Source organism: Corapipo altera, unplaced genomic scaffold (genome assembly GCF_003945725.1).
Source record: "Corapipo altera isolate COAL_440 unplaced genomic scaffold, ASM394572v1 79, whole genome shotgun sequence".
NCBI lineage: Eukaryota > Metazoa > Chordata > Aves > Passeriformes > Pipridae > Corapipo > Corapipo altera.
The window spans coordinates 3,551,181-3,576,436 of NW_020884927.1; the positions used below are offsets into that span (position 1 = coordinate 3,551,181).

Consider the following 25,256-nt stretch of genomic DNA (forward strand, 5'->3'; position numbering starts at 1 on the left):
GGGCGGGGCGGCGGCGGCGGCCCGGTGGGCGCGCGCCAGGCCGGCGGGCACAGCCATGGCGGCGGCGGCCGAGCGGGGCCGCCTCAGCTTCCCCGGCGGTGCCGGGGCCCTGGGGCGGCCCGTGCCTATGAACCTCTTCGCCACGTGGGAGATCGACGGTTCCAGCCCGAGCTGCGTCCCCAGGTAACGCGCGGACCGAGAGGGCGGACACCCCCACCCCACCACCCTCCCCGGGGCTTCTCGGCTGCTTCCTCAACCCCCCTTTCCCATCACCTTCTCGCAATTTCAGCGTCCCTTCCCACCCCGTCAGCGGTGCCGCAGTGACGGGCACGGCTCCTGCTGCCCCTTCCGTGGGTTTTGGGGTGGGTGTGGGAGTGCAGGGACCCCCCGGCCATAAAAAGGGTGGGAGGGCTGCAGCTGTGTCTGTGTCAGGTGTAGAGGGTGTCACCCTCTCAGTGAGCGTCCCCCTCCTCCCAGACCCTGTCGCGGGGTGTGTGCCGGTGGCAGGGCTGGGGCTCCTTCCCCGAGCTCCATCGTCCCCGCGGGGTGTCCCGTTAACGGCGCCTTTGCGGGGAAATGCCCCGCAGGGATGGGCTCGGGGTGGGCATCCCTTTCTCTAGGACCGCTTGTCCGCCCTCTCCCCGTCTCGGCTCTTTCCCCACCTCTGGTGTGTGTAAACACGCGGCCGCGGTCCCTGCCTGCGCTGGTTTTAGCCCGCATGGGAGGCATCCCTTTCAGCTTTTATAAAATTTGCGCTTTTCAAGCCTGGCTCTAACAGAAAGCCTTTGAGGATTCAAACGTGCCCAAGGCAAATCTCTGAAACGCCCCTCTTTATCTTTCTTTTTTTGTTTTGTTTCAAATGAGGACGCACCAAGCGAGCAGAAAGGGAACAGAGTCATCAGGCTGACCTGGCAGGAATGTAAAGCTTTGCAAGCTTTACGAACCCCCCAAATCCCTCTGTCTTCTGCGCCATCCAGATAGCAGGTTGGGCTTGGTGGCCATGCCCCTGTCTTGCAGGGATTAGTAACTATCTTAACATAAACACTGCCCACAGTCGTAGTGCTTTGGCATCGCGGGCAGGAAGATAACGTGGGGTAGAAGAAAACCTGAGTCCTGCAGTTGCAGATGGTCTTGATTTATAACAGCTTATCTGTGCTAACAGTGCCTTGGGGCAGTAACTTTCTCTGCCTGTGTCTTGTTCAGCCTTTCTTTCCTGCAATGGGAGGTCTTGGAAAGGGACGGGCACCGCGGGGAATGTGCCCCTCTTCAAGGAGTCCCTTTGCTATGGAAGTTATTTGTCTATATGGGAGTAGCTGCAGGAGCAGCTGGTGCTTTTTGATTTTTTATACTAGACTAGAAGGTGTCCCTGCCCATCGCAGGGGGATGGGAATTAGATGATCTTTAAGTCCCTTTCAACCCAAACCATTCTGTGATTCTATAGTTCCAGTGTGATTGGTATTGTCCCTGCTGTACAGAGGACACAGAGGGCTCTTGTAATGCTGCTCTGAAAACTGTTCTCTCCATTGCACCCTCGACTACAGGAAGGCAGTTGGGTTTCCATCTCATCCAACCTCGTAACAATGGCTGTTAGACAAATTAAAAAACAAATGTCTGTCACTGTCAAGGACTTTTCATTCTGCATTATCATTTATGCTGATACTTGCAGATCTGAAAACGAGCTCACAACACAGCTTGCTTGTTTGCAAATCTGTAGATGACCAGAAAATGCAGTGTAAGGACACTGACCCTGCCTTGATGTCGTAGGGGGTGGGGTGCACGGGATGGCAATTAGGGTGGGGTCCTGGGTGCTTGAGTTGTGGTGGGCAGCAGATTGGAGTCAGGTGGTTGAGGTGCCTGGAGGAATCTGAGGAATGCAAGGGACAGGTGGATATCTGGGCAAGTGGGGCACAGCTGGGGCTTGAGGGGGGCAACCTGAAGTTGCTGAAGGAAGCTGTGAAGCAGGGGATGGTGAAAGTGCTCAGGTTGCCTGGGCTGAGGCATTGATGGAAGAACTGGGGCATTTGGGACCTTCTAGGAAAAGAAGTTTTGTATGAGGGAATTTGTAGCACTGGGTCCCTCTGCTCTCAGCCCTGTTTTTGCCATCACCTTTGTTTGCTGTTCCTGGGTGCCCTTTTCCCCTAGAGCCTGGGGGGATAAGCAGACATCCAGCTGCTGCATCCACTGCTGCCAGCCAAATGAGCCTGTCTTTCCATAGATGTGGAGTTTTCTGCTGGATGTGCCCCACATGCTGGAAGTGCCCCACATGGGCTGGGCACACGTGCAGGGGTTGTGTGTGTGGTGCACTGTGTGGCAGGTCTGCAGCTGTAGCTGTGGGTGCCAGGTGTTTTTTGTTAACCTGAAGCGAGGTCAGGAGCAGCTGAGGTTGCAGGTTCTGTGGAGATGTTGGTTCCATGGCACAGTGAGGTGTGTGCTGGGCAAACACCAAATTCTGTAGCAGTTCCCAGTCAATGCTGCTGCTTTTAAGCACTTAACATCATGCCTTGTGATGCTGCTTTGGGTCCATGTTTTGCACTTCATTACAGGCTTTGCAACAGACCTCTCTGTTGGATAAGGCAGGAGTTTGATAACCTTGAAGTTATACCACTGCCTCTGCATTTTAAGTTAGAATTGTAATGATTTTCCCTATGACACAATGACTTTTAAGATTCTTTATCTTAAAGCGAGAGATACTGGGATGACAGCTCCTGCATGGGAAACTGTATCCCAAATGAGCTTGTTGTCCAAGCAGATGTCTGTTGGGACGTGAGAGGCGGATGTGGAGGAAAGCGGGCCTTGGTGTGTGGTCAAATACCATGGAACTGCCTTGGTCTCTTCTGAGATTTCCACAAGTTCCCCTCTGGGTTTCTGTTGGCAGGACAGGCTTTCCCAGTTGAGAAGAGGTTTGAACTTGGCACAAAGTCAAAGGATTCATGGAAGAGGAGTATGTGTTTGGGGAGGGAAAGTTGCTTCCTTCCCCCTTCTTTTTGGCACAATAAATCTTACTCCATTTCTAAGGTGCTTCTCCTACAGTAAGCTGGAGCAGGAGGGGCTGGGTGAAAGCGGTGCCTGGAGCAGTCTGTGCCTGTGTTTCCCTAAATTGGGTGGGTGGGTGTTGAGGTGGAGTGCCTCATGTGGATGTGTGTATGCTTCCCAGATGATAGCAGGGAGCTGGACTGTGGGAGAGACATCTCGAAAGTGCTGCTATTGAACACACTCTTCTTCAGTGGTTGATTTACTGAAAGTCCACTCAGCTTGGGTGGGGTGTCAGCAAAATCTGGAAGGCTGCCTTGGTGCTTCCATGGAGTTTCCTTGTGTGAAAAGGCTGTGTTTAAGCTTAAGGAAGAATAATAGTGGAGAGTCACAGTGTTGTCCTATAATTCTGTGTTTGGAGTGAAACATGAGGTGAGGTGTTTTGCTCTTGTCTTGGTCTCCTTTCTCTTCTGCCATTTGCAGAAATGATTTTCTGATTTCTGTCTTCAGCTCCTGAGGGTTTTGACCATAGTGCTTCTGAAATGCAACTACTTTCTTTTAGTCATCCCAGAAATGTGACTCAAAATGTCTCACTATCTGGGCGTATACACTGCATACCAGAAGGAAGAGATGCCTACCTTTTCCTGCTGTTTCTTTCTTCTGTGCATTGAAATATTTTCCTTTGAGGAAGGTTACACTACATAAAGCTCTCCTTACCACCTGTAAAAATAGAGTGATCTTCTTGCAGCATGGCTGTGAGAGAATCAACACTTTTTCCCCCCCTCATTTTCCTCGTACATGAAAAGTAAGAATTACTCTCTGGATTTTGGTGGTGTTTCTTTTTACTTTCCATTTTTTTTTTTATGAAACTGTGGGTGTGAATGGCAAGGTTGCAGTACTGTCCTATCCTGAAGGAGCCTCATGAGGAGGTAGCACCATGGTGAGGCTGTCTAGAGGAAGAGTGGTCTTGGGGGGAAAAGTTTTGTTGGAATGGTCTGCTGGAGAAAGAGGAAGCAGAGTGGGTTTCCTTTCAGAGTAGGTTTTGATTGAGGCTATTGACTTAATTGTCACAAACTTGTAAAAGTTCCTGCTAAGCTTTGAACTGTAAAGTGAATTTTAGCATACTGTAACCAAACTGGATGTGGAACAGGTGTGACCTGGTGTCCCTTGGGGATACAAAGGAAGAAGCTTGTGGAACAGACCTGTGAAAAGACAGTGCTGGAGATCTGAGGTTGTTGACTGGGCACTGCCTGAGCATTTCATGTGTTGGCTCACCTCTGTGGTTTGCCTGCTCTGTAAGGAAACGTGAAGGGAATCCACGCACATCGCCTGAACTCGAACAGGAGGTTGGTGGTGTGGGGATGTGACCACTCAGCGTGCTGTGACATGGCCTTGCAGCACTGGGACATTCACACCAGCCCTGGTACGGACATCCCCAGGGGGATGGAAACTGGTTAGGGTGAGACTTTGGATTCACAGCAGCTGAGTGGATCCTAATAGTTTGCCCATGCCCCAGGCTATGTGCTCTTCTCTCTCTGCCAGCTCCCATCTTCTTCCACTGATCTATCTCCTGTGACCAGGAGGGACACAGTGAGGACTGCTGGGGCATGGAGCCACTGCAGCAGTCTGCAGGTTTGAACCCCTACATGGTAATTCCCTCTGCTAGCAAAGTGTTGAGGGGTTCTGAGTATTGAGGGATTCTGACCTATGTGAAGTCCATGGCTGACTCTTCACTACGAGTATTTGGTGCAAATTCACTTGGAAGTGAAAGACTTTACCCCTTGGTGTGAAGGATGCATGCCTACACCGGGAATGGGAGTTTCTTTTGGCCAATGAGAGCATGTTGTGTCCTGACTTGAGCAATGGCAGCTATGCACCATATTGGCAGAGAAAGGTGGACAACTTGCTAGAGTAATAATTATGTTCAGGTGATGCTGCATAATTAAAAACATTGATTAATTCAGGTAGGGAGAGATGTTACTTGAAATGTATCTTAACCTCCTATTCCATGGAGAGAACTCTTGTTTGTTAGGATAACTGCTGGCACATTCATTGGGAGCTGACAGTAGATTTTCAGCACATTTGGAACTGGGAATATGTCTAATTACTCAGATGACTAGGTACATTTCAGAAGTGCTTATTTGGAGGCTTTGTTTTGACTTTGTTTGAATAGCATGAAATGCCTAACGTTTTACCACGGAAGGAAATTGAATACAAATGAGGGCACAGGATAGGCTTCAAAAATATCACTAAGGTGATGTTAAACGTGTGAGATGCATGAGGAAAAACACCCACAACTGAGCAATGGAGATGAACTGCTTGGAGTAAAGCACAGTGGCCAGAACCAACCCCTTTATTCTTGGAGACAAAATATGCTGTGTTTCCCTCTTAGTCTTTGTGGAAGAGATCAAAACCAAAGTAACAGTACTTTGGGCGAGACCTAGTGATCCCTATGTAAATCCTGTTACAGCAGTTATTGTCACTTTATGTGGTACTACTGAATGTAATTTGGACTCTTGTGTTATTCAGTAGAAAAGTTCTGTCTAGAGCTGTTTGCTGGAGTCAGATGTCCGGTTAGACCTATTTTGAGGCATCTTTTAAGTGACATGAGGTGAAGCTTGTGCATGTCATGAACAGTTCTGGAAACATCATAAAATTTTAAAGCTGCTAGCCAAAGTCTCTGGGTGGGATTGTGTGTGGTTTTCACCTGGATGTTTTGCACATGGCCAGTGCAAAAGGATTTTGGGAGTGGAAGGAATGGGCTACTCTTTTGAAGGGCCTCTTTCCTTGCCTTCCACCAGATGAGGGTGCCCAAAGGACCTTCCCCTCTTGTCCCCTGGCAGGTCTGGCCTGTGTTCCTGTAGCCCTGCATGGCAGGAGGCAACCCTGTAGCTGCTTGTCCAGGGAATAAAAGCTGTCTCGAATGGAGCTGTTGATGCTCCACCTTTCATTGGCTCTGAGCAGGCAGATGATTTCTGTGGCAAGCTTGTGGCTGTATCAAATTAGCTATGAAATGATTTGCATAATAGATTAATCAACCAGCAACAAAACATCCCTCTTTTCTGCCAAGAAAAGAAAAGCAACAACTCAGCTGTTACAAGAGGCCATTATGTTCCTTGCAACCCTTAATCTTTCTTTTTTTCCAAGAGCGCTCCCTGTTTTGGCCTCATGCAGGAAGCTGGCCTGCTCGCTGGCTTTATTTGCGTCACATCTTGGCAGCTTTTTCTAATTCTTTTGGGCCAAATTTTGCCACCGTTATGGTGACCTTCTCGGGAGGGTATTTCCTATGGAATTGGTGGCTGACTGCCAGACACCTCTGTATTGCCAGGTCCTCTATTAGCCTTCGCCATTCCATTGAAATTCCTCTGGGTCCCTCGTGCTTCTTCAGAACTGTCCCATTTCCCTGGGAAGTCAGGGAGCAGGAGGACAAGGGCGAGCAGGTCACCTCAGAGAGCATATAACTGAGTGGGCAGGAACTGGTTGCTGTATTTTATTTTTCCTGTGTTTCTATCTCCTTACAAGCCAGCAGTATGAATCTCCTAACCTCTGTGGTCCTCCTGCAGCCCCAGATGCAATATCTGTGTGTCCTTGGTTGGTTGAATAGTGCCACCTCCCAAACGGTGCTGGGGGAGTTTCAGTCTGAATGGATCCTAACGTGCAGATGATAAGAGGCTTAACTGGGTAATTGAATGTGATAGCATGAAGCTTCTCTCATGGTGAGGTTTAATTGGATTATGATACTGTACAGTGGTGTGGAGGCTTGTAGGGCATGCAGCCAGCTTTGCAAGGAAGAGAGTGGATCCTTGCTAATCACTCATTTGTTTAAAATAATGAATTGCCTGGAGAGCTCTAGGCATGCTGCACTCGATGCAGCCAGTATCCCTGGAGGAGGGATTCCTCAAAAACATGTAGGACCCTGTCTTTGGGTTGATGCAGCTGTAGCAGATCTGCCTGGTGAGGAGGAGACAAGCTCCTTGTGTTTGGAAAAGTAGATGCATGGACTCTCTTGTGGTGTGCTGCGATCTGGAACCCTTTTCTTCCTCTAAAACCATTTCAGCCTTTCCTGCAGTGCTTTATGTGGCTGTGTCACTTGTAATGAGCTGTGCCTTGCTTCTGAGGTGGCCTCCTTGTTCCTTCTCATCTAGCAGCTGAGAATCTGCAGGCCAGGCTGCCTTCCAGCACAGTTACTTGCAGGGCAATAACTATTTTTGATCAGGAGCTCAAATGCCTCCCCTGCCGCAGTGGGAAAGCAATCTAATTTTTAAAGTGTGCAGCAAGTATAAAATTGAGAGCGGCTTCTGTATGCTGTGAAGTTGGCTTGGTGGAGGCTCTCATGCATGTAAACCATAGCTGGGGTCTGCAAGCCAGTGAGTGTGCAGGTGCTCACCTGGCTTGGTGTGTTGGCAGCACTTGTGTTTTGGGTGCAGCTCCTGGGGGCTTTGTGCTTTGTGTAACTCACTGCCTGAGCTGCAGAGAGGCTGTTCTTGGGAGTTTTTGCATTGAAAGTAGGAGTGTTTGGTCTACTGGTATTTCAAAAGAGTTTGAAATCTGCATAGTTGCTCAGATCTTACTTCAGAAGAGTTGTCAAGGAAAATAGCATTTGTTCTCCTGTAAGCAGATGGATTAGCATAAAATATCAGCTTTGATGTTGTGTGCAGTGTGCTACTCATCCATAGCCTCTCTGTGGGTTTGGACAGTTAACTGTTTGTCTCATCAGTGTTTGAATGGGCTGGGAAATGTCCCCAAGGATGGTGTGTGCCATTTGGGCAGGGAGCAGCACCTGGGAGGTTTTGAACAACTCATCCTGTTTCCTGCAGTGGCTCATCCGAACTGTATTAAAGTTAAATAAATGTGATTGCTTTACTGTTGCTGGCTGGGAAATGGTAGTCTAGCCGCTTTTCCCCCAGTGCTCTAAAATGTGTGGGACCTCCCTCCCCAAACTCTAGTTTGGTCTAAGGATAAACCAACTTCCCTCTCCTCCTCATTTTCCTTTTTGGCAGTCAGGTGCTCTGGAACCTGTAGGAGATAAGTGGAAGGGAGTAGCCAAGAGGGAATGATGGTGTTTAACCAAAATCTGCACAGCTTGCAGGTCCTTCTGGACCTCAGGGAGGTAGTTAGCTTTGTTCTAAAAAGAAAAAGAGGAACAAACCTAGTGACCCAGGATTGGCTTTTTTTTATTACTGTGTGTTGCTGGGGCTGGGGAGAGGTGAAGGTTTGAAGGTGTGAGGGTGTGAAAGAGCAAGGGGATCAAGTGTGTACACTCCTGTGTGCAGAGTGAAGTGAAACATGCTCACTGCTTAACAGAACACTTTATTTTGCTGCTAAAAATCTTCTGAAGAAAGACACTGTCTCCTTTCATCAGATTCCTCTGTTCTGTTGAGCTTGACTGTTAAAAATCCTTCTCTGCTCTTTTTATTTTTCTACAAAGCCATTGCAGTGCAGGGGCTTGGAGATGCTCCTCAGTGCTGGTAAGTAAATGTCATGTGCAGGAGAGAGATTTCTAGAGGGATCTTCACCTCTGCAGGGAAACACATGGAAGGCTGCAAATGGAGACATGGGAAAACTGTGGAGCTCATAATGGGGTTCTGGCCTGTGTTATAGAGGTTTCTAGTGCAGGGCTCTCATTAGTGGCCTAAATGAGCTGCAGTTTGCACATATGCCTGTTTGATATGTGTTTCCCAACAGGCACTAGGCCAGATCTAGATATAGAGCAGAGAATAACTCCCATGGAGAGATTCTTAGGAAGCTTTATCTATATATAGTCTATATAAGTCTGTATCCCCTTTCTGCTGAGAGGACAGTCTGCCCAGGGGACGTGGTTAATGCGGATACACCCCAGCTTCCGAGAACCAGGCAAAGGTCCATGAGTACCACGTCTGCCACATCCTGTGAGTGATCCCTGGCGTGTCCTGGCTCCTGCTGCGGTGGATTGCAGTGGGGAATTCTCTGCTGAGGGCCCCAGCTGTACTACCCTGTGCCGTGACCGTGCTGTTGTGGCAGGCTAGTGACACACTCCTGTGGCCACCCAGGCTTGTCCTCTGTGGGAGCACGAAGCAGCCGTCAGCCAGAGGGAACAGCTGCAAAGGCTGGGGCACAGCAGTCGTGCAGAGCTGATGGTGCCTGTGCCTTTGGAGCACGTTGGTCTGTTGGGTGCTCTCATTAAAGCGATGAGATCGTAGCTTGGCAGTGACTTGTCATGAGACAGCCCTTGTAGGATTTGTATGCCAGTGCAGTTCCCTTTCTTCAGCTGCTTGCCAGGGTGTTCTGCGAGAGGAACCTGCACAGGCATACTGCTGCTTCTGGAAGGAGAAACAATTTACAGTGCTCAGCCCACCTGCAAAAAAAAAGCACAAAACAAATAACCAAACAAAGCATGAGCAGGTGTCTTAGATCAGAAGTGGGAACACACAGTGAGGTATACAAGGCTGCCCTTTCACACAGCAGTGTCACCTCCTATTAATTTATGTATGGGTGCAGTTTCACACTTTGGATGTCTGAGGCCATTCCCAGCCAGCCTTTCTTTCCATTTAGTAGGTGAATTTTTCCAGCTAGTGCACCACCAAATTTTGTAGCTGTCCTGGCAGCTGCTGAGTGCCAGCCATGGGGGAGTAGAGCCTTCTTTCTAGGTAGAGTTTGCTGCCCACCAGGCAGTTTTGCAGTGCATCCTGAAACCATAGAAGTGAGAGTCTGGAGAGCTTTGTACCAGCTTGAAATGTCAGTCTGTGAACAGCTCGTGAGATTCTGTTGGAACTGCTGGAGTTATGGCTTCTCTTTGGATGCATTTGTCTTTGGGATCGTGAGTCTAGGTCTTTTTAAAAGAGCAGCCTCATTTTCTACATTGGAGACACTGATTCCTTTCTCTTTTAGGGAACTGGTCTGATGTTGTAACTCCCATTAAAGTCATAGGGTTGTTGGAGGATGTCTCCTCACACACGTTTTTACAAATATAGCAGGATCGTTTGAGGTCACTCAGTCTTGAGTTTCTTTAGGGATTGCACACTGTAGCTGGAGGCTGTGCTGGAGCTAGATTTCATTGCCTCTGGAGGGGCTGCGCTGAAAATGGGCATCCGTAGCATAGGGTCTGATCTCAAGACAGTTTTGCAAACGTCCCATCTCCTCAGATTCACATGCAGTCTTTATTTCACCTTGTCATGTGTGTCCTGATTTCAGTGCTGCCTCAACCGTGTGAACTCGGTGGTTTGTAACAGGGACAGGGACGCTGCTGTTCTCAGCAGAGACAGTAGTACCCGTTTCCCAGCCACCATCAGGGCTCTGTCTTTTTACAGTTCCATCTGTGCAGTGGGTAGTTGGCGGTGTAAGACAGGAGCATTTACCAGTTCTGCCTGTTACAGCAGGGCTCCAGCAGCTTGCTCACTGAAGAGCTCTCTCAGATGTGTGCAGAGCTGTTGTACTGTCCTGACACCCCTCAGGTAAGGTTATAGGTAGCTTTTACCTGCTCCTCTGAGGCTGGTGTGTCGGCTCTGTGTAACCTACCCACTTAGGCAACTGCTTGCCATCGCCTTCTGCCTTGTGCCAGTGTAAGCATTTGAGAGCTCACATGGTAAAGTGGCTGGGGATAGAGGGGTTTTGAGGGGTAGAGATGAGAAAGTGGGCTGTGTTTCAGTTGGATCAATTCTCAGCTGTGTTTTGAGTGGTCCAAATGGTTGTCCAGGCAGAGTGTGAGGATGAGGATGGAGCAAGTAACCTACTGCAGCTGCAAAGTCAAGTGGAAGCAGTTTGTGGTTCTGCACGTTCCCAAAGTATGCACAACGCTTCTGATTTAGCTGAGTTTCCCTTTAGGCTGGGGAAATGACTTTCAATGACTGTGGGAGGAGAAGTCCAGCCCTTTGTTTAGAGGCTCATGTTTTAGCTCTGTGCTAGAAACCCTGGGTGGTTCAAAGGCTTGTTGTGTGTTCTCCAGCTCAGGGCTGCTGTTGGCAGAGCTGCAGAGTCAGGGGGAAAGAGATGGTTGGGCTAGAGGTGGTCTTGCCTTCTTTTGGGCTCTAAGGGGAGGTCTCTGGTGGGAAGAAGGTTTTGGGAGCCCTACTCTTTGTAATGAGATTCTCAGACAAGCACTTTCTAACTTGAGTAATTGACAGTGTAACCAAAGCTACTGGAGATTGCCGGGGATGTAACTGAATCTTTCACACCGATTCTTATGCAAATTTAAACATGTGCTCCTGGCTTCTAATGGGACACCTACAAATACAACTGGCTCCATTCAGAACTCGGCATTGGTGCACTGGAGTTTTAATTGCTAATGGCTTTATAGTAAGAGTGTGACTTGCAGAGATGCATCTGTAGCAGTGCTGCCCTTGCCTATACGCATGAAGTGTGGCACGTGGTTTGATGTGTTTGTTGTCGAAACTGTCCATTGCCACACACTGCTCTGGTTCAGTAGCAAATGAGCCTGAACATTTCAATGCTTTTTCCTTACTGATGTGTTGGGTCTCATTGAAGGTAAATTAAATGACCTTGAGGTCTGCAGAAAATAATTTGGTGTATTTAACACTCAGTGAAAACTGTCTTAATTTTCTACTCAGTAAATATATAACTGTGAGTTGATAAGCCCATTTGATAAGTACTATTTTGGACTCCTGGGGGAGAATGGTGTCTGCAACCTCCTGGCATAGTTTCAAATTCAGGCTTTTTTTCCTCTCATAAAGGTGCCGCATGGTAATGGAGTAGTTGGTCAAAACCATGTGAACTTAATTTCTTTAAAATACAAACAGCCTAGAAATGTTTATGTACAAAATATTCAGCCAGTGACTGTAAGCATTTCCATCTTTCTACAAGAAATGAAGGTAATTATATAATCAGCAAAGATTCATATGGCTTAACTTGTTTCCCATCTGGCATTAGTTAAATTGATGTTTTCATCTGCATGACCTTTCAGGGTGGGGAGAAATGATGAAAATGGAAAACATGGCTGAAAAAGACCTTCCTAGAACATCCAGCCCATGTAAAGGCTGGAACAGGCCCACTGAACAGCCCCTGACAGCTGCTTGTGGGAGCAGCTATTCCCCCTCTGCTATGGTCCATGTTACTGGGTATTGTAGGAGTTTTAAAATGGGTGGGTTTAGTTGACCAAGGAGTTGCCTGTCCTGTGTGCAGTCCTCCCCCTGTGCATAAATGTACGTTCAGACTAACTAGATTAACTACAGCAGGAAGAGCTTCCTTCTTAAAAGAAAGCTATTGTTAGAGCATTGCTTATCATAAATCTGTAGCACTTCTAATCCCGCTCTCCTCTCATGGCACTTTCCACTCTTCCATCCACCCGCTAATTTACGGTTTGCAGGGTCTGCTCTGAGTTTCTTGGGGCTGTCCTGCGGCCTTCCTCTGTCATATCTTCCTCTCAGGTGGGCAGTTTTTTAGCATCAAAAGGATCCTTCCAAAACGTCCTCTTTCATGAAAATACACCTACTTGCTTTCTAACTGGTAGAAAGATGATATGCTGCTTTCCCGATCAAGTTGCACCCACTGCTTCAAAATGAAGGATTTGCAAGGAAAGCTGAGAACTGCAAGAACTGGATCATATATATTTCATGTTGCTAGTGGCTTGCTAGGGGCTGAACTCCCTTTTATTTGCTCTGCTACCTCTTCCCTACACTGTGCCTAAGAGCATGCCAGAATTTAAGGTGCTCCGATTTCTTTTTAGACTGGAGGGATCTGTATTTTCTTTCTACCAGGATTCTGCTTTATTTCGCTCAGCAGAGTTGAAGACCATTAATATAGGCTTTATCCTTTCTTCATAAATAGACTTTGAGTGTCTCCAGGTACTTGGATAAGCTTTGTCTGTTCGTGTTCAGTCCTAGTGAGAATCTGAGACAGCCACTTGCAGATACCAAAGCAGATCAGAGGATGTTTTTCCTCCCAACTTGTAGCATTCAGCAGCTCAAGTGTAAAGCTATTCACTGAGACAAAACTTTGGTGGCTCTGTACCCTTGGCCCATGGGGGTGTGCTTCAGGATCAGAAGCCTGGCCAGTGCTTCGTTCAAGCAAGTAGGTAGAGCTTTTTCCAGGGAGAAGGGATTTCAGAGCTGGATTTTCTCTGTTCTGTCTTAGGTCAGCATGCTCCTGTTTTTCTGACATATAAATGGCAGGTCCTGCTGAGTGTCCCTTAAAAAAAAAACAACAACCTAACATTTATAATAAGCTTTTACTGTTCATTCAATTGTTTCCTTGTTCCAGGATCATAACCTAAATGTCCAGTGGCTGTTTGTGTTCCTGCTGCACCTGTGTTCAAGACCAGCTTTCTAGTGCTGGTCCTTTACTGTGCATGTGTGGAATGCAAAATGCTTAGCTCTCCTTGATGCCCTGCACACGTGGTGGCACGCTTCAAAGATGCACCTGCCTTGCCTGAGTTTGCATGCTCTGGTTTGCTTGGCAGCACTGCTCTCCTGCAGGTCCGAGTAGCCTGATTCCTCGTGCTTCCACCTTTGCACAGCACTTGCACTCAAGAGGATTTCTGGGTCATAAAACACACTCAGGTACTTGAGTACAGGCTCTGGTCCAGAGCTGGGTTGTGGGGAAGTTTAGTCTGACCTCACCAATGTCCCAGCTGCATGCTGCCTCCAGTGTTCTGTGGTATTTCCTTCTCCTCTGGACTCTCTCAGCATCACCACAGGCCACTGTTGTGGCTTTGAGCCCTGAAAGCAATGCAGAATGGACAGTAAAACTGTCTGGTGAACATTGGTAAAGCTGTACAGTGCTTTATAGGGCTTCTAGGGAGGCAGGAAAAGGTGCTTTTTCTCTTGTGTACTTTTGAGTGCCATGTAAACAACTCTGGCAGTGAAGCAAACAGGGATCCTGCTTTGCTTTGCTTTACCAAGGAGTGAGCTGGACACTGGGCAGGTGTTTTTGTGAGGGTGCCACCATGGTGAGCTCTCAAAGGTAGCTCTTGAGTTTGCACAACTGTAAAGTGATTTCACTCTGCTTTACTTTGCGTCCACTAGGTCGTCATATTTTCTCTCTGGTGGTGGTCAGATCTGCTGATGGTTCGTATTTTAGCTGGGAAAAATGCCCCTTGTTGGGATTCTGGTATGTCTGTATACAGTGAAAAATGTTGAGTGGGCTGGGAACAGCTTCCAGCAGAGTTGTATCTGTTTCTTGGAGCTCTTTTGTTTGGTAGAAATTCCTTTCTTTTCTCTCCCCCTTCACATCCCCCTGACAGCCCACCTCTTTTCTGCAAGGACTCGCTGAGGTATAATTCACAATTGTGTGATTGAAGTGAAATATGCACAGCTGCAAATGCATTTTTAAATGATACTTCATCGTTAAGGCATCTCTCAGAACAGGTTGGCAGTTCCAGTAGCCATCAGAGTGTGGTAACAAAGAGGATCTTGTTGAAAACATTTGACTTTGATTTTTATCAAGCTCTGATAATGTTTTGAGCATTTGCTAATTTTTGAGTGCAGATAAAAAGTATCTGGAGCAGGGGAGATCTACAGTGGAGAAATATGTTTAGATATGTTCCTGAGAAAAGGGTACTTATTTGAGTTTTCCTTTGTTCTCCCTGTGTTGTATTGTGGAAATCATATGACAACTGGAGTGCAATTAAGGACAAAAGTTAGACACGAGTTTTTCTTTGATGTTTGAAGCATTAGAAATATCCAGTCTTGTATGCTGCATCTTTCTTCTACCTTCCCACTGAACAGAGAAATTTTGCAACTTTCCTTTTTGAATCCATCAGACTTGATGCTTTTGTGATTCCTTGCTTTTTCTGGTGTGTAACAAAGCCCAGGAAGTGGAAGCTGCAGGCATGCAGTATCTTGTTGCAGCCACTATGGCCCAGTGCTGCCAAGATTTGGTATGAAGCTGCCTGAATCACAGCCATACCAAGAGCCAACCTCTGTTTATCGGTAGGTCAAAATAGATTTATTGACATGCAGGGCATCACAGAGGGCTTGAACCAGCTTAAATGGCAGAATTTGGTGTAGTTCAGTGTAAACAGTTCTCTAATCTCTGGAAATTCAACAATTAGTCTTTTCTCCTACAGTTACTGACTCTTGAATAGCGAATTGATGGTCCTTCTCTAGCTTTTGTTTCTCTGTGTTCTGTCTTCTGCCAGCAGGCTGCTGCTGCTCCTGCTAACAGTCTCCTGGGCTATCTTGGTTCCAAGATTATCACCATATTTTCCAAGTTATTGAACAAGTAACTTTGGGCTTTTCTCCTGTGAGTGAATTCACACTCTCCACCAACCCTCCCAGAGTAGAAGCCAATCTCTGTTTGACTGGTACATCTGCAAACAGAGGACCCCACTGAACATCAGTCATGGGGGGCCATCTGTGTCTGCAGCATTCTTGCTGATTTGGGTGTGAAAACAGAGAAATGGCTTAGTAATTTGTAGTTATATGAACACTTATATGTGGTCAGAGTTCTCATATACATTACATACAACAATCTGTTAGCGAAGCAGTTGTAGCATGAGCTCCCTTGGCTCCAGTGTTACCCTTCAGCCAGTTTCAAGGTGCTTGCTGTGAGCTGACCTTTGTTTCACAGTGATGGAAATGAAGCCTCAAACACCCAGGGACGGGTAGCAAATCTACACTGGCTCTCTAGAGAGCTCGTGCTCACCAGGATTATGCCAAAAACATATAATGTGCATAAATACATTTCTTATATGATTAGCCATAGGCCCTGTTGCAAAGTTTGATGTGCTTGGTGTTAGCTGCAGTCATATGGTGAAAATCAGAGGTTGAATGTGATCCTGTGAGTGAGGACAGCATAAAATTTTCAGCCATCCTGATGGTTGAAAAAAATGTTGTGGCACTTATCCCTGTCTCATCCCCCTGATGATCCTCAACTGTTCCTGTGACAGAAACGCTCTTTGACAGCCTGTGTATGTGCCATGCCTCATCCATGAGCAGGAGCACTGACCACGAAATGATGCTGATATCTATTCCTTGGTCTTAGCATCCCTGTCATGTTAGTGTTAGCTGATTGCACCAGGCATTAGAAGGGAATGTTTCCACAGAGCTGAGACTGGTCTGGCTGTTGACTTTGGTCTCCATGAGTGATCTAATGGTGTGGTCCTGTGCACAAATGGAGTAACTATCGTATTCCTGAATGGGCTCCTTGGTAATCCCTCCTAGCAGTGAACCTTAATATTCTGCTGAGGAAAAGCTGCCTCACAACCTCTGCTTGTTCATGCCTCATTTACCTCCGCCTGCTTATTTTGTAGAGCATCTACAGCTTATCTTGATAAATCCTGTTTCAGTGGGAACTCACAGGCCTGGGGACCGAATGAATTATTATTGTTATAAATTACTTTTTGTTTTATTGCTTATATTCAGCATTAAAAAATCCAATAGGGGTCTGGAACAAGTTCTGAACAGCAAAGATGAGCATTTTGGAACACCCTGTGTCTGTCACAGCTCACTGTTTTACTGGCTTACACAGGTCACACTGATATTTTAATAAATATTCTTGACACATCGAACTAGCAAGTTCAAACACTTGCTTTGCTGCTCCCTTATTGCTTTCAGGAATGAAATATCACCAGCAATGATGCTGAAGAAATGTAATCTCTAAATAATGTTGAATCTCTGCTTGCCAGCTCAACTTCCGACAGCTGCTGAAGAGGTTTAGAGTATTAAGGAAATGCAAATGTTTTTCTGGAGCAATTCAGTGTGTTCTGCCTGCCACTGCAAGTGTTTAGCACTGGGATTCTTCTGAACTCCTTCAGTAAAACCTGTGGTTCCTTTTTTCCCTGATAAACCTAAAGGTCCTAGTAGCCTTAAGAAAAGAGGGTAAGCAAAGTCTGAGTTGCCAGGTTTTCTCCCTTTTTCAGGAGAAATGCAGAGAAATCTGTCACAAGGGGTTTTTACAGAGAAGAAAATAAACAGAAAATCTTGTGCTGAGTTATTTCCAAACAAGTGCTTTCTTTTTCAGTAGTGACTCTTTAAACTAGAGCATACAGAGTATATTTAGATGTGAAGAGAAAGACTAGGGGGGTAGAAAGACATTTTTAAAGTAGTGTTGAGAGACATTTTTAGATCATCTAGAGAGTGGGATTTTCTCTAAAGGAAGCTGCTCTTATTGAGAGAGGATCAGAAGTGTTCTGAAAACCTGAGCTGTTTGCAACCCCACTGCAAGGTCTGGAAATGCATCTCCTGGCTGTCCCCCAGGCTATAAGGTTAGCCTGGTCATGGAGGTGCCTTCCCACTCAGTTATCTCCTCAGAACAGGGAGAGGATGTTTCGTGAAGTCTTTGCCAATGCAAAATCTGCTGGTGCTTTGCTGTAAGGTGACCTCTACGGGTCATCTTTAAAGAGATCCTGATTTCTGTTCATTAGTGTGCTTTTGGTGGGTTCTGTAGTTTTCAGGGCTGTAGTTGGAGAGCTTGTGTTGTGCTTGGCAGCAGGCTGGGCACTGCACTCTGTAAGCCTTTTCAGTTCAGTTCAGCTGGTTTTGGAAGTTAAAATATTGCTTCTCTTTACTGCTGAAGTTCCATCTGTGGCAGTAGCGCTGGTAGTTTCAGTTCAGCCATCTCATTCTTGCATCAGCTGGGGTAATGTGGTTAACTATTTGGCTTTTAGAATCTCATTAGATCCCTTTTTCTTGTTCTTTGGTAATTTCCTTCCCAGCTTATCTGTGCTCTTCTGAGCACTCCAGCAGACAGTGTGGCAAATGAGCAAGTGCTGCCCAGAATATTTGATGGTAGAAATGCAAGGGATATGTGCTGGAGCACAGTGCAGCTTCAATCAGAGGCATCAAGAGGCATTTCTTTCCTTGCAAGGAGCGCTGGATGCTTTGGCATTTTCAGACCTTTTTTGACCGCTGTTAATGTTGCAAAGCTCCTCTCAGTTTGCACCTTCCTTTCCAGGGAGACAAATCTGCCAGGGACAGAACCTTTCAGCTGCTTTACCCTCGGTGTTTTGTTCCAATTTGAGGGATGTTAACCAATGTTTCCAGTGTGTTAAATACTGAATAGAGTTCCCCAGTTTAAGTGGCAGGATCCAGAGTTCTTTGTGAATTATATTTAGCGCTGATGGAGGCTGCTTTGTCAGCTGTGTCGTTGCCTTGTAAAAACCATCACAGTTAAATAAATGCTTCTGGGAAAGAACCACCTTCCTTTTATAACTGTTTAATGTGTTTGATTTGGAAGCATCCCTTGAGTTGTGACCAGCATTGCAGTCCCATATTTAAAGCACCTGTGCACATATGAGCCAGAGCTGTGGGGCTCAGAGGAGCTCGGTGCTGTCAGAGCACACAACCGAGGGGCTGTGAGAGTTACACAGGGTGTTTGGTACAGCTGTAGAGATTGCTCTTCGTGGAGCTGGTGGTTCTCCTAACCTTCCTTTTGACTGCTGTTGAATACATTGGGGTTTGGGGTTTGTTTTTCCTTTGCTGCTCCTTCCCTGTGGTTGGGGTTGCTAGTGCTGTATTTTTGGAACATCTGCATGCTGGAGAGAAGTCATACTTTAGGATGTTAAATAGTTCTGTCGTATTTGAGGCATGATGAGAATTTTGCAAAAAAAATTGTTTCTAACTTGGGTAATGAATTCTGATATTTCTTTGCCCGACATCCCATTAATCTCTGGAGTCAGAGAAGGAAGGAGCCCACATTAAACATGGGACAATTAACAAAACAGTGTAGACCATCGTCTCTGCGAGCTATTGGGGTGGTGGCTGCACATGCCTATCTGGAAGAAGGCCAGAATGGCAGACTTGGACAGACTTGCTGCAATGAGAATGTTATTGGGATCTGTGAAGTGTTCTCCTAGTTTGAAAGCAGGCCTGCCAGTGAGATGCTTTGCATATTTGATTGCTATGCTGGCTAATACCAAATGTACCATCAAAGTTCTCAAATGCTTTTTACTGCTGCTGCATGTTCTACCTGTATTCTTACAGGACACTTTGAGTTCTCAGTAAAAAAGCAAACAGCCATTTGGGGTCTAAATTATGCCTGTGTGGTTCTCCCAGCTTGTATACATTGGACCACATGGCAAACTTCACAAACAAAGCGATGTTCACTGGCACTTGATGCAACTGGTTTAAATCAAGGTCTGTTAGGAATGGGCCGACTGCCCTGGCTTTGCTGCCTTGAGTCCAAGGAAAAGCAAGCTCAAAACCAGATGTAAAACCCACCCCTAAAATTCCTTTTTAAAAACTCCTACAACAGATTTCAGACAGTCTTGTTTATTCACAGTGGTATAAGGTGGTTGTCTTCCAGAGAAGCACCAAGTCTTAAGAATTATGTGGCATCAGGATCTTGGCTTTGACTGGGAGGGCCATGTTTGTGTCTGACTTGCTTGTGAACTGGGAATTGTTCTTAGATGACTGAGAAGTAATTTGATGTGACCCATGGCATGAGCCAGTCTGGTCTCTGGAGTGACAGGCTGTTCAGCTCGCCTCTGCTTCGAGTGATGTGGAAGCTATTCGAAGTGGAGAGAAATAAGGCAGAGAGATGGCAAGTTGTTCATGCCTTGAGAGCAAGCTCAGCTTTGGGTACACCAAGAAGCCATCTGTTTTTCCTTGACTGCTTTCTTAGCTGAAGGCTTCCTAGTCCTGTTTTCTTATGATGAAGAGATCACAGTGACAGATAACCCGAGCCCTTCATTACAAGTTCTTCTGACATGGGCTTGAAGTCAAGGTTCCTATTGACACAGTTTTTTCCTCTTGATGACTGATTTACAGACAGCAGGGAAGATCAGGATATTTCAGGCTGAGCCCTGATCTCTAAAGATTTGCAGGCCTTAGGGACAGTGTGTGCTGTGGCTGGGAATGTGCTGTGTCCCCAGGGTACCACCAGGTAACAGGAATGTGCAGAGAGCACAGCACCGGGTGGCACAGCAGGAAGCTCTCTCTGTGGGCGGCTCAGCAGTGGGAACAAAATGCAGAATGGCACCTAGTGCAAGAGTACTTGGAGACCTGGGCTTCCTGCTATCGAAAAGAAAATATTGAATACTAAACCAGACTAATTGGTGCAAGACCTCCCTCTGAATCTGCCTGCACTCTGGCTCCTTGCTGGGATGGGTCAGGGGAGCTGCTGGGGAAGAGAATGTTTGGAGAACAGAGTTCTTGACGCAGTAGTGAAGGAGGATTTGCCATCACTCTGCTCCAGAGGGAGTGAGCAGGAGCAAGCAGGCTGTTGGAGGAGCTGGTCTCATTTGTTGCGTGGATGCGGAGAACTGGTCACGTGCGGGCCGTGACATCCCCAGTTGCTGTGGAGATGTTACAGCTCCCAACCTGATTCTGCTGCCACTGTGTTTGGGGATGCTGGGCTCAGGGTTGAGGCATAGATGTGGTGGAGGAGAGGACAGGGAATAGAGTGAGGGTTATCTGGATAAGGCACATGCTGGAGAAAACATGTGCCTTGAGGCACTTTCTTTAACCCTTTTGTCTCACTGACAGGTGCCTGTAACAGAGCTGGCTACCACTGCCAGGATTTCCTCGGGTGTGTGCTAGAAGACTGGGTGCTGGCTTTGTTGTTGCAGGTGGCTGCAGCACTGTCAGCTTGGGAGGGGGATGCTGGTACAGACAAGGATGGATGTGCTGCTTCGTGCCCTGAGGCAAATTGGACTTATCAGGAAGCCTTTAGCTGTGATGGTCCTTCTCATCAGCTGGTGACTTCGGGCAGCTCCTGCTAGTCCCACGGGGTTCAGGGGCAGATGGGACTGGCTCCTGGCAGGCAGGGAGTGTTCCTGTAGCATGCCTGGAATAGTCGATCCGGGTGACCAGGCTGCTGTGTGACAGGCACGGCTGTCTGGAGCAGGAGGCCAGCAAGAAGGCAGATTGCATAAGGAAGGCGGCATGCAAGGGAGGGGTGAGCCAGAGAGTAGAGGGCTGTTGGATTTGTTCCAGCTGTGAAGGTCTCCCCTCTTCATCCCCCACCCCTTGACTTATTTTTTGCATTCTTCCTCTCAGTCTCCTTTTGGTTTGGGGCATGATTCACTTGCTCATTTGTGTATGTGCTTTTGCACCAACGTGTGAGGCATGTGGTGGGAGCTGCCTTCCACCCTGGCTGGCTAACAGTTTAGAGTGTGTTGTGCCTTTGCCTTGTTGCTGGCTAGCTGAGAGTTGCAGCCTTAGCTACTGAAATGGTTGACCAGCCCATATCCTAAAGGCTTTCCCTCCCTGAGGAGGTGTTTTGACTGTGGTCATTAGCTGTTCAAATGGGCATTTCAGCATTTTAAGGGTTTCTGGGCTGTACTGCAGTCCATGGATATCTCTGCAAGCTTGTTAGACCCATAGCTAACCACTGACTTTTGGTCAGATGGATGTGATTATGCCTGGTCTGTCTCCATCTCATTTCTTGGTGGTGGTGCCTCTGGCTACTGCAGCTATTACTAAATCAGTACAACAAATATCAGGTGTGTTTGTGTCTTCTGTAATATAGAAAGTGTAATCTTGATGTCTGTCAAAGGAGCCTTAACTATGAATCAGCTTTTCATTATTTGCTGACCTTAGTCTTTAAAGCTAATAAAGCACCTTCCTACTGCCTCAAAGCTTTAACAATATTGATCAAATTTAGTTCACCAGTACCATAGGTGCTTTCGTTGGTGCTCACTTTGTTATCAGGTTGCCATGCAGTCCTGTTGTTTAGGATGCAGGGTTTGGAGGAGGCAAGCCAGGAGAGGTGTATTTAACTACACTTAGACCTATGCTTGGTTTTGCAGGCAGCATAGTGTGAATACATAGGTGAGTTTGCCTGACTCCTTTACACTCCATTGCATGTCTGAGAAACAAACCTGGTCCCTGCTTTGTGGCTGGTTGGGTTTTTTTCCTTCTCTAAGTGACCCTGTAAAGGGGTTTGAAACCATAAAAATGAAGAGTGAGAAGCCGAATGTATTGTGTGTGTGTAGGAACTGAAATCTGACTGAGGCCAACAGATGTGCTGAGAGCTGCTTCTGCTCTTGCTGAGACGACTTCTTAAAGGGAGAAGAAGCTGCTGTTTCTCGGTAGCACAGTTCAGAGCATGTATCTGGAGGTGAGCAGTTGGTGACAGACATGCTGATTTCCTGGTAGCGTGACTTGGAATATATCACATCTCAGTCAGTTTGTCAGAACATGGTGTGACACAGCTGCCAGCTCACAAGAAATTTTGCTTGGCTGCCTGAAGAGTATGTGAAACTGTGGAGATGCAGCTTGAACCACTGTGGGTTTCACCAGCATGGCTGTGTCTCAGTAGTGCCCTTTCCTTCCCAGTCTACTGAAGCACTAACAAATGAGAAGTGCCAACAGAATATGTAAACTCTGTTTTGTGAGCTGGATTGTTTGGCTTGCAGGAATCCTGATCTCTTTATGACCTTGATGAGTCCCCTGGAGCCAACCAGCAATGTCTTGCCCTAATGAAGGTCGACATCTCTCAGCATTTTCAAGATGATATGCTGGATTGGAGTATGTAAGCTTGGATGCGCTTTACTGCTTAGTCATATTAAATTCAAGTAGAAAATGTGCCCATACAGAGTTCTAGGATCTTGTAAAAATTACACTGATCTGCAAAACTTTAACACACCCACCCCTTTTGTATACTCAGTTTAGAACAGGCATATTTTTAATATATTTGAAGTGAACAGGACAGTATTTCACCTATAAAAGGATAGTGTCTGGCTGTACATGTGTGTCCTTCTGAGGTCCAGGGTAGAGCCTGTTGCATAAAATAAGCTGCCATCCTCTTACCTGTCTGAACAAGACCTGCTTGCTACAGCATTTCTATGGATCTTAGTCTCTAGAGTCTTTAGAGCTTAATTCTCTGTATTAATGCTGGGAAGAGGATTTCAAGATCCTTGAGAAAAAGAACAATGGAAATACTGGCTCTGCAATTGTTTCTTGGCTGGTTAAACCTTACTTGAATGGATCTGTAGCTAGAACAGCTGACTAAAGGTTAGCTTGGTGCAAAGTGTGAACGAAGGACTATTGGGTTTCTTTGCAGGTTGCTCAGGTTATGTTTCTGACATGACATAAATTGGGTTGCTTGACCTCTGCCTCCTCTCTTAATTTCATTTTGCCTTGGAGCTTCCCTGAGAATGGGACCAAGATTAGATCACTGATGAAACTAGCACATCAAGCTTTGGAAAGTGAAGAAGCATCTTTCTACCTTTCAGCAGCTCCTACCGCTGCTGACCTTGCCCAGAGGCCCCACTCTTGCATCAGAGGACAGCACTTCTCCCCTGCTTTGTCCCAAAACTAACTCCTAAGCCAGAACAAAACCTTGCCTTTAGCATGTAAGTGCAACAACAGGTTCATCCATGTGTTGTTCTTCTCTTCCTGGGCATGTGTGGAGCAGGCACAAGAAACTTATGCAGTTGGCTGTTTGTGCACTGCATACATTCATACCTTGCTGAAACAGCTGTCTTCGAAAATTGCTGTGCAGGGCTCTTCACTCCGGCCTCTCCTGCACAGACGCCCCCACAGTTGTGTGCAGAATGGCTCTGTTTGTCTGGGCCAGTGCATGTGTAGGCGGGTGTCTCCCTCCATTTCTCCTTCGAGTGGCTCATGATTTTTTTCGGGGGGACTGACTTGGGTGTAAAATGTCAGCTCAGAGCAAAACACTCAAAGTTGATGTTGAAAGCACGAGGCTAGTCCTGAAATGCTGAAAATAACTTGGATGAGGTGAAACTGTTCTGTGGCCAAACGGAAACCAATTCTTCCTTATAGCCATCGGCTGATCGAGGTTTTCAGACCTCGGAGGAGAGCACTCTTGGCATGAAACACTTTCTCTGGGGACAATATCTTCACAGCTTTTAACTTGGACAAAAGATTTCTGTGTATTAGTCTTCCTGCCCCAGCTCCCATCTTGCACTTGGAGTCCCCTATAGCTATGGATGCATCCTGTTATTATTCTCTACTTCTACGGGGTTTAATTAAAATTCAGGTCTTTAATTTTTACTTTTTCCTTCCTGTTGATTCGACTGTCTCTGCGTGAGCGAGGTCTTGCTGCAATTACTGTGCTCCCTGTGGAGAAACAGGCATTTAATTCAGCGAGGCAGACTCTTTCTTGGAGGGGGTTTATTTTCTGATTTTCCTACGCAGAGGGATGCAAAAGCAAAACATCCAGTGAGTAAAGAATGTGACACTTTATTTGTTGTTCTGGACACGTTTGCTGAATCTCTGTTACCAAATGTGATGTTTTTGCAGATAGCTGCCTCCTTAAGCAAAGAGCTCATGATGAAGCTGCTCGGCACGACTTACATTAGTGAGGCGAGTTGAAACCGTTGGGTCAGGTCCAGGTTTCCTCTTGAAAACTGTGTTCTTGCAGCAGTGATGTAAAAAGATGGAGTTCTATTGCAGAATGCATTAGGCATGATTTGTTAACCTGAGAATGGGGTCAGGCAAGTAACTTGTGCCTGCTTGCCACGAGGGGCACGTGAGCAACCAGAGGGGACACAGCTCCTCAGCAGGCAGTGCCTGCTGCTGTGTGGGACCCAGCTGTGCTCCTAGCAGGGAGATCTACTATGAACCTTCAAATAAGGATGGAAATATTGACTCTCAGATTTCCACTGCCCTTATTTAACACTGCTTCAGCTAACTCTGTGCTTTTGCTAGCTAACTGCCCCCATGCAACTGTAGGTCACTGCTGAAACAAACATGCAAAGAAAGTTTCTCTGCACCTCCTGTATTGCAGTCGCAGGCTTTCAAAATACTATAGGCTCTTTCAGATCCAGACTTGAGGCTTCCTCAGTTCCCTTGTGTGTGTATGATAGGTTATTTTCTGTGTTCACAGAGAATGTCTATGTATATTAAAAACTTTTGAATGTAGCTTTATTCCGAATGTAACCAGGTGGATCTTTGCACATCCACTTGTGTCTGTCATGTTTTTCTTACCAGCATCTAACCTCAACAGGCTTGTTGATAGAAGTGGTTTTGAGATTGGTCCCTTTCCTGATCCCTAAGACTTGATGGACTTACAGCAAAACCAAGGCAAAAGATAAGTCTATGTAAGGAGGTGCCACCATTATCAGAGGCGGTTATGATATGAATCCTTGCTGTGCCTGTGCGTGTGAGTAGTTCAGGATCCTTGTGCTGATGGCAGGGACACCACACTGGCTCTGGATGCAGTTGACACACTTGGTATATACCTTTTTGTGATGATTTGAGTAGGATATGGCCCCTTTCTGCCACATATTCTGAAGGTTGCTTTCATTTGTAAGCTGACCTGAAACAATGAGTATGTTGAGGGTAAAAGTGATTTGATGGGATTTAAACTCTGATTTTTATCCATCCCCCCACACACCCCCGCTGATGGAGAGGATAAACATTTCATTGTTTTTTTGTGTGAAGTGCCTTTTAGTACCAGCAGCCCAGCCATGGGGGATAAAGAAAGCAGATGTGTCCCATGTC

General features: G+C 46.6%; 1 protein-coding gene across 7 annotated transcripts in view; it reads left to right on the top strand.

Moving 5' to 3' along the window:
• Positions 1-50: 50 nt before the first annotated feature.
• Positions 51-25,256, top strand: part of PACS2 (phosphofurin acidic cluster sorting protein 2) — a 72,792-nt gene continuing 47,586 nt past the window's right edge. For all 7 annotated transcript variants that reach the window (XM_027658362.1, XM_027658364.1, XM_027658363.1 and 4 more), the window contains exon 1: positions 51-183. In XM_027658362.1, coding sequence (XP_027514163.1) covers positions 56-183 — 128 coding nt within the window. In that variant the 5' untranslated portion in view covers positions 51-55. The remainder of the gene's footprint in view (positions 184-25,256) is intronic.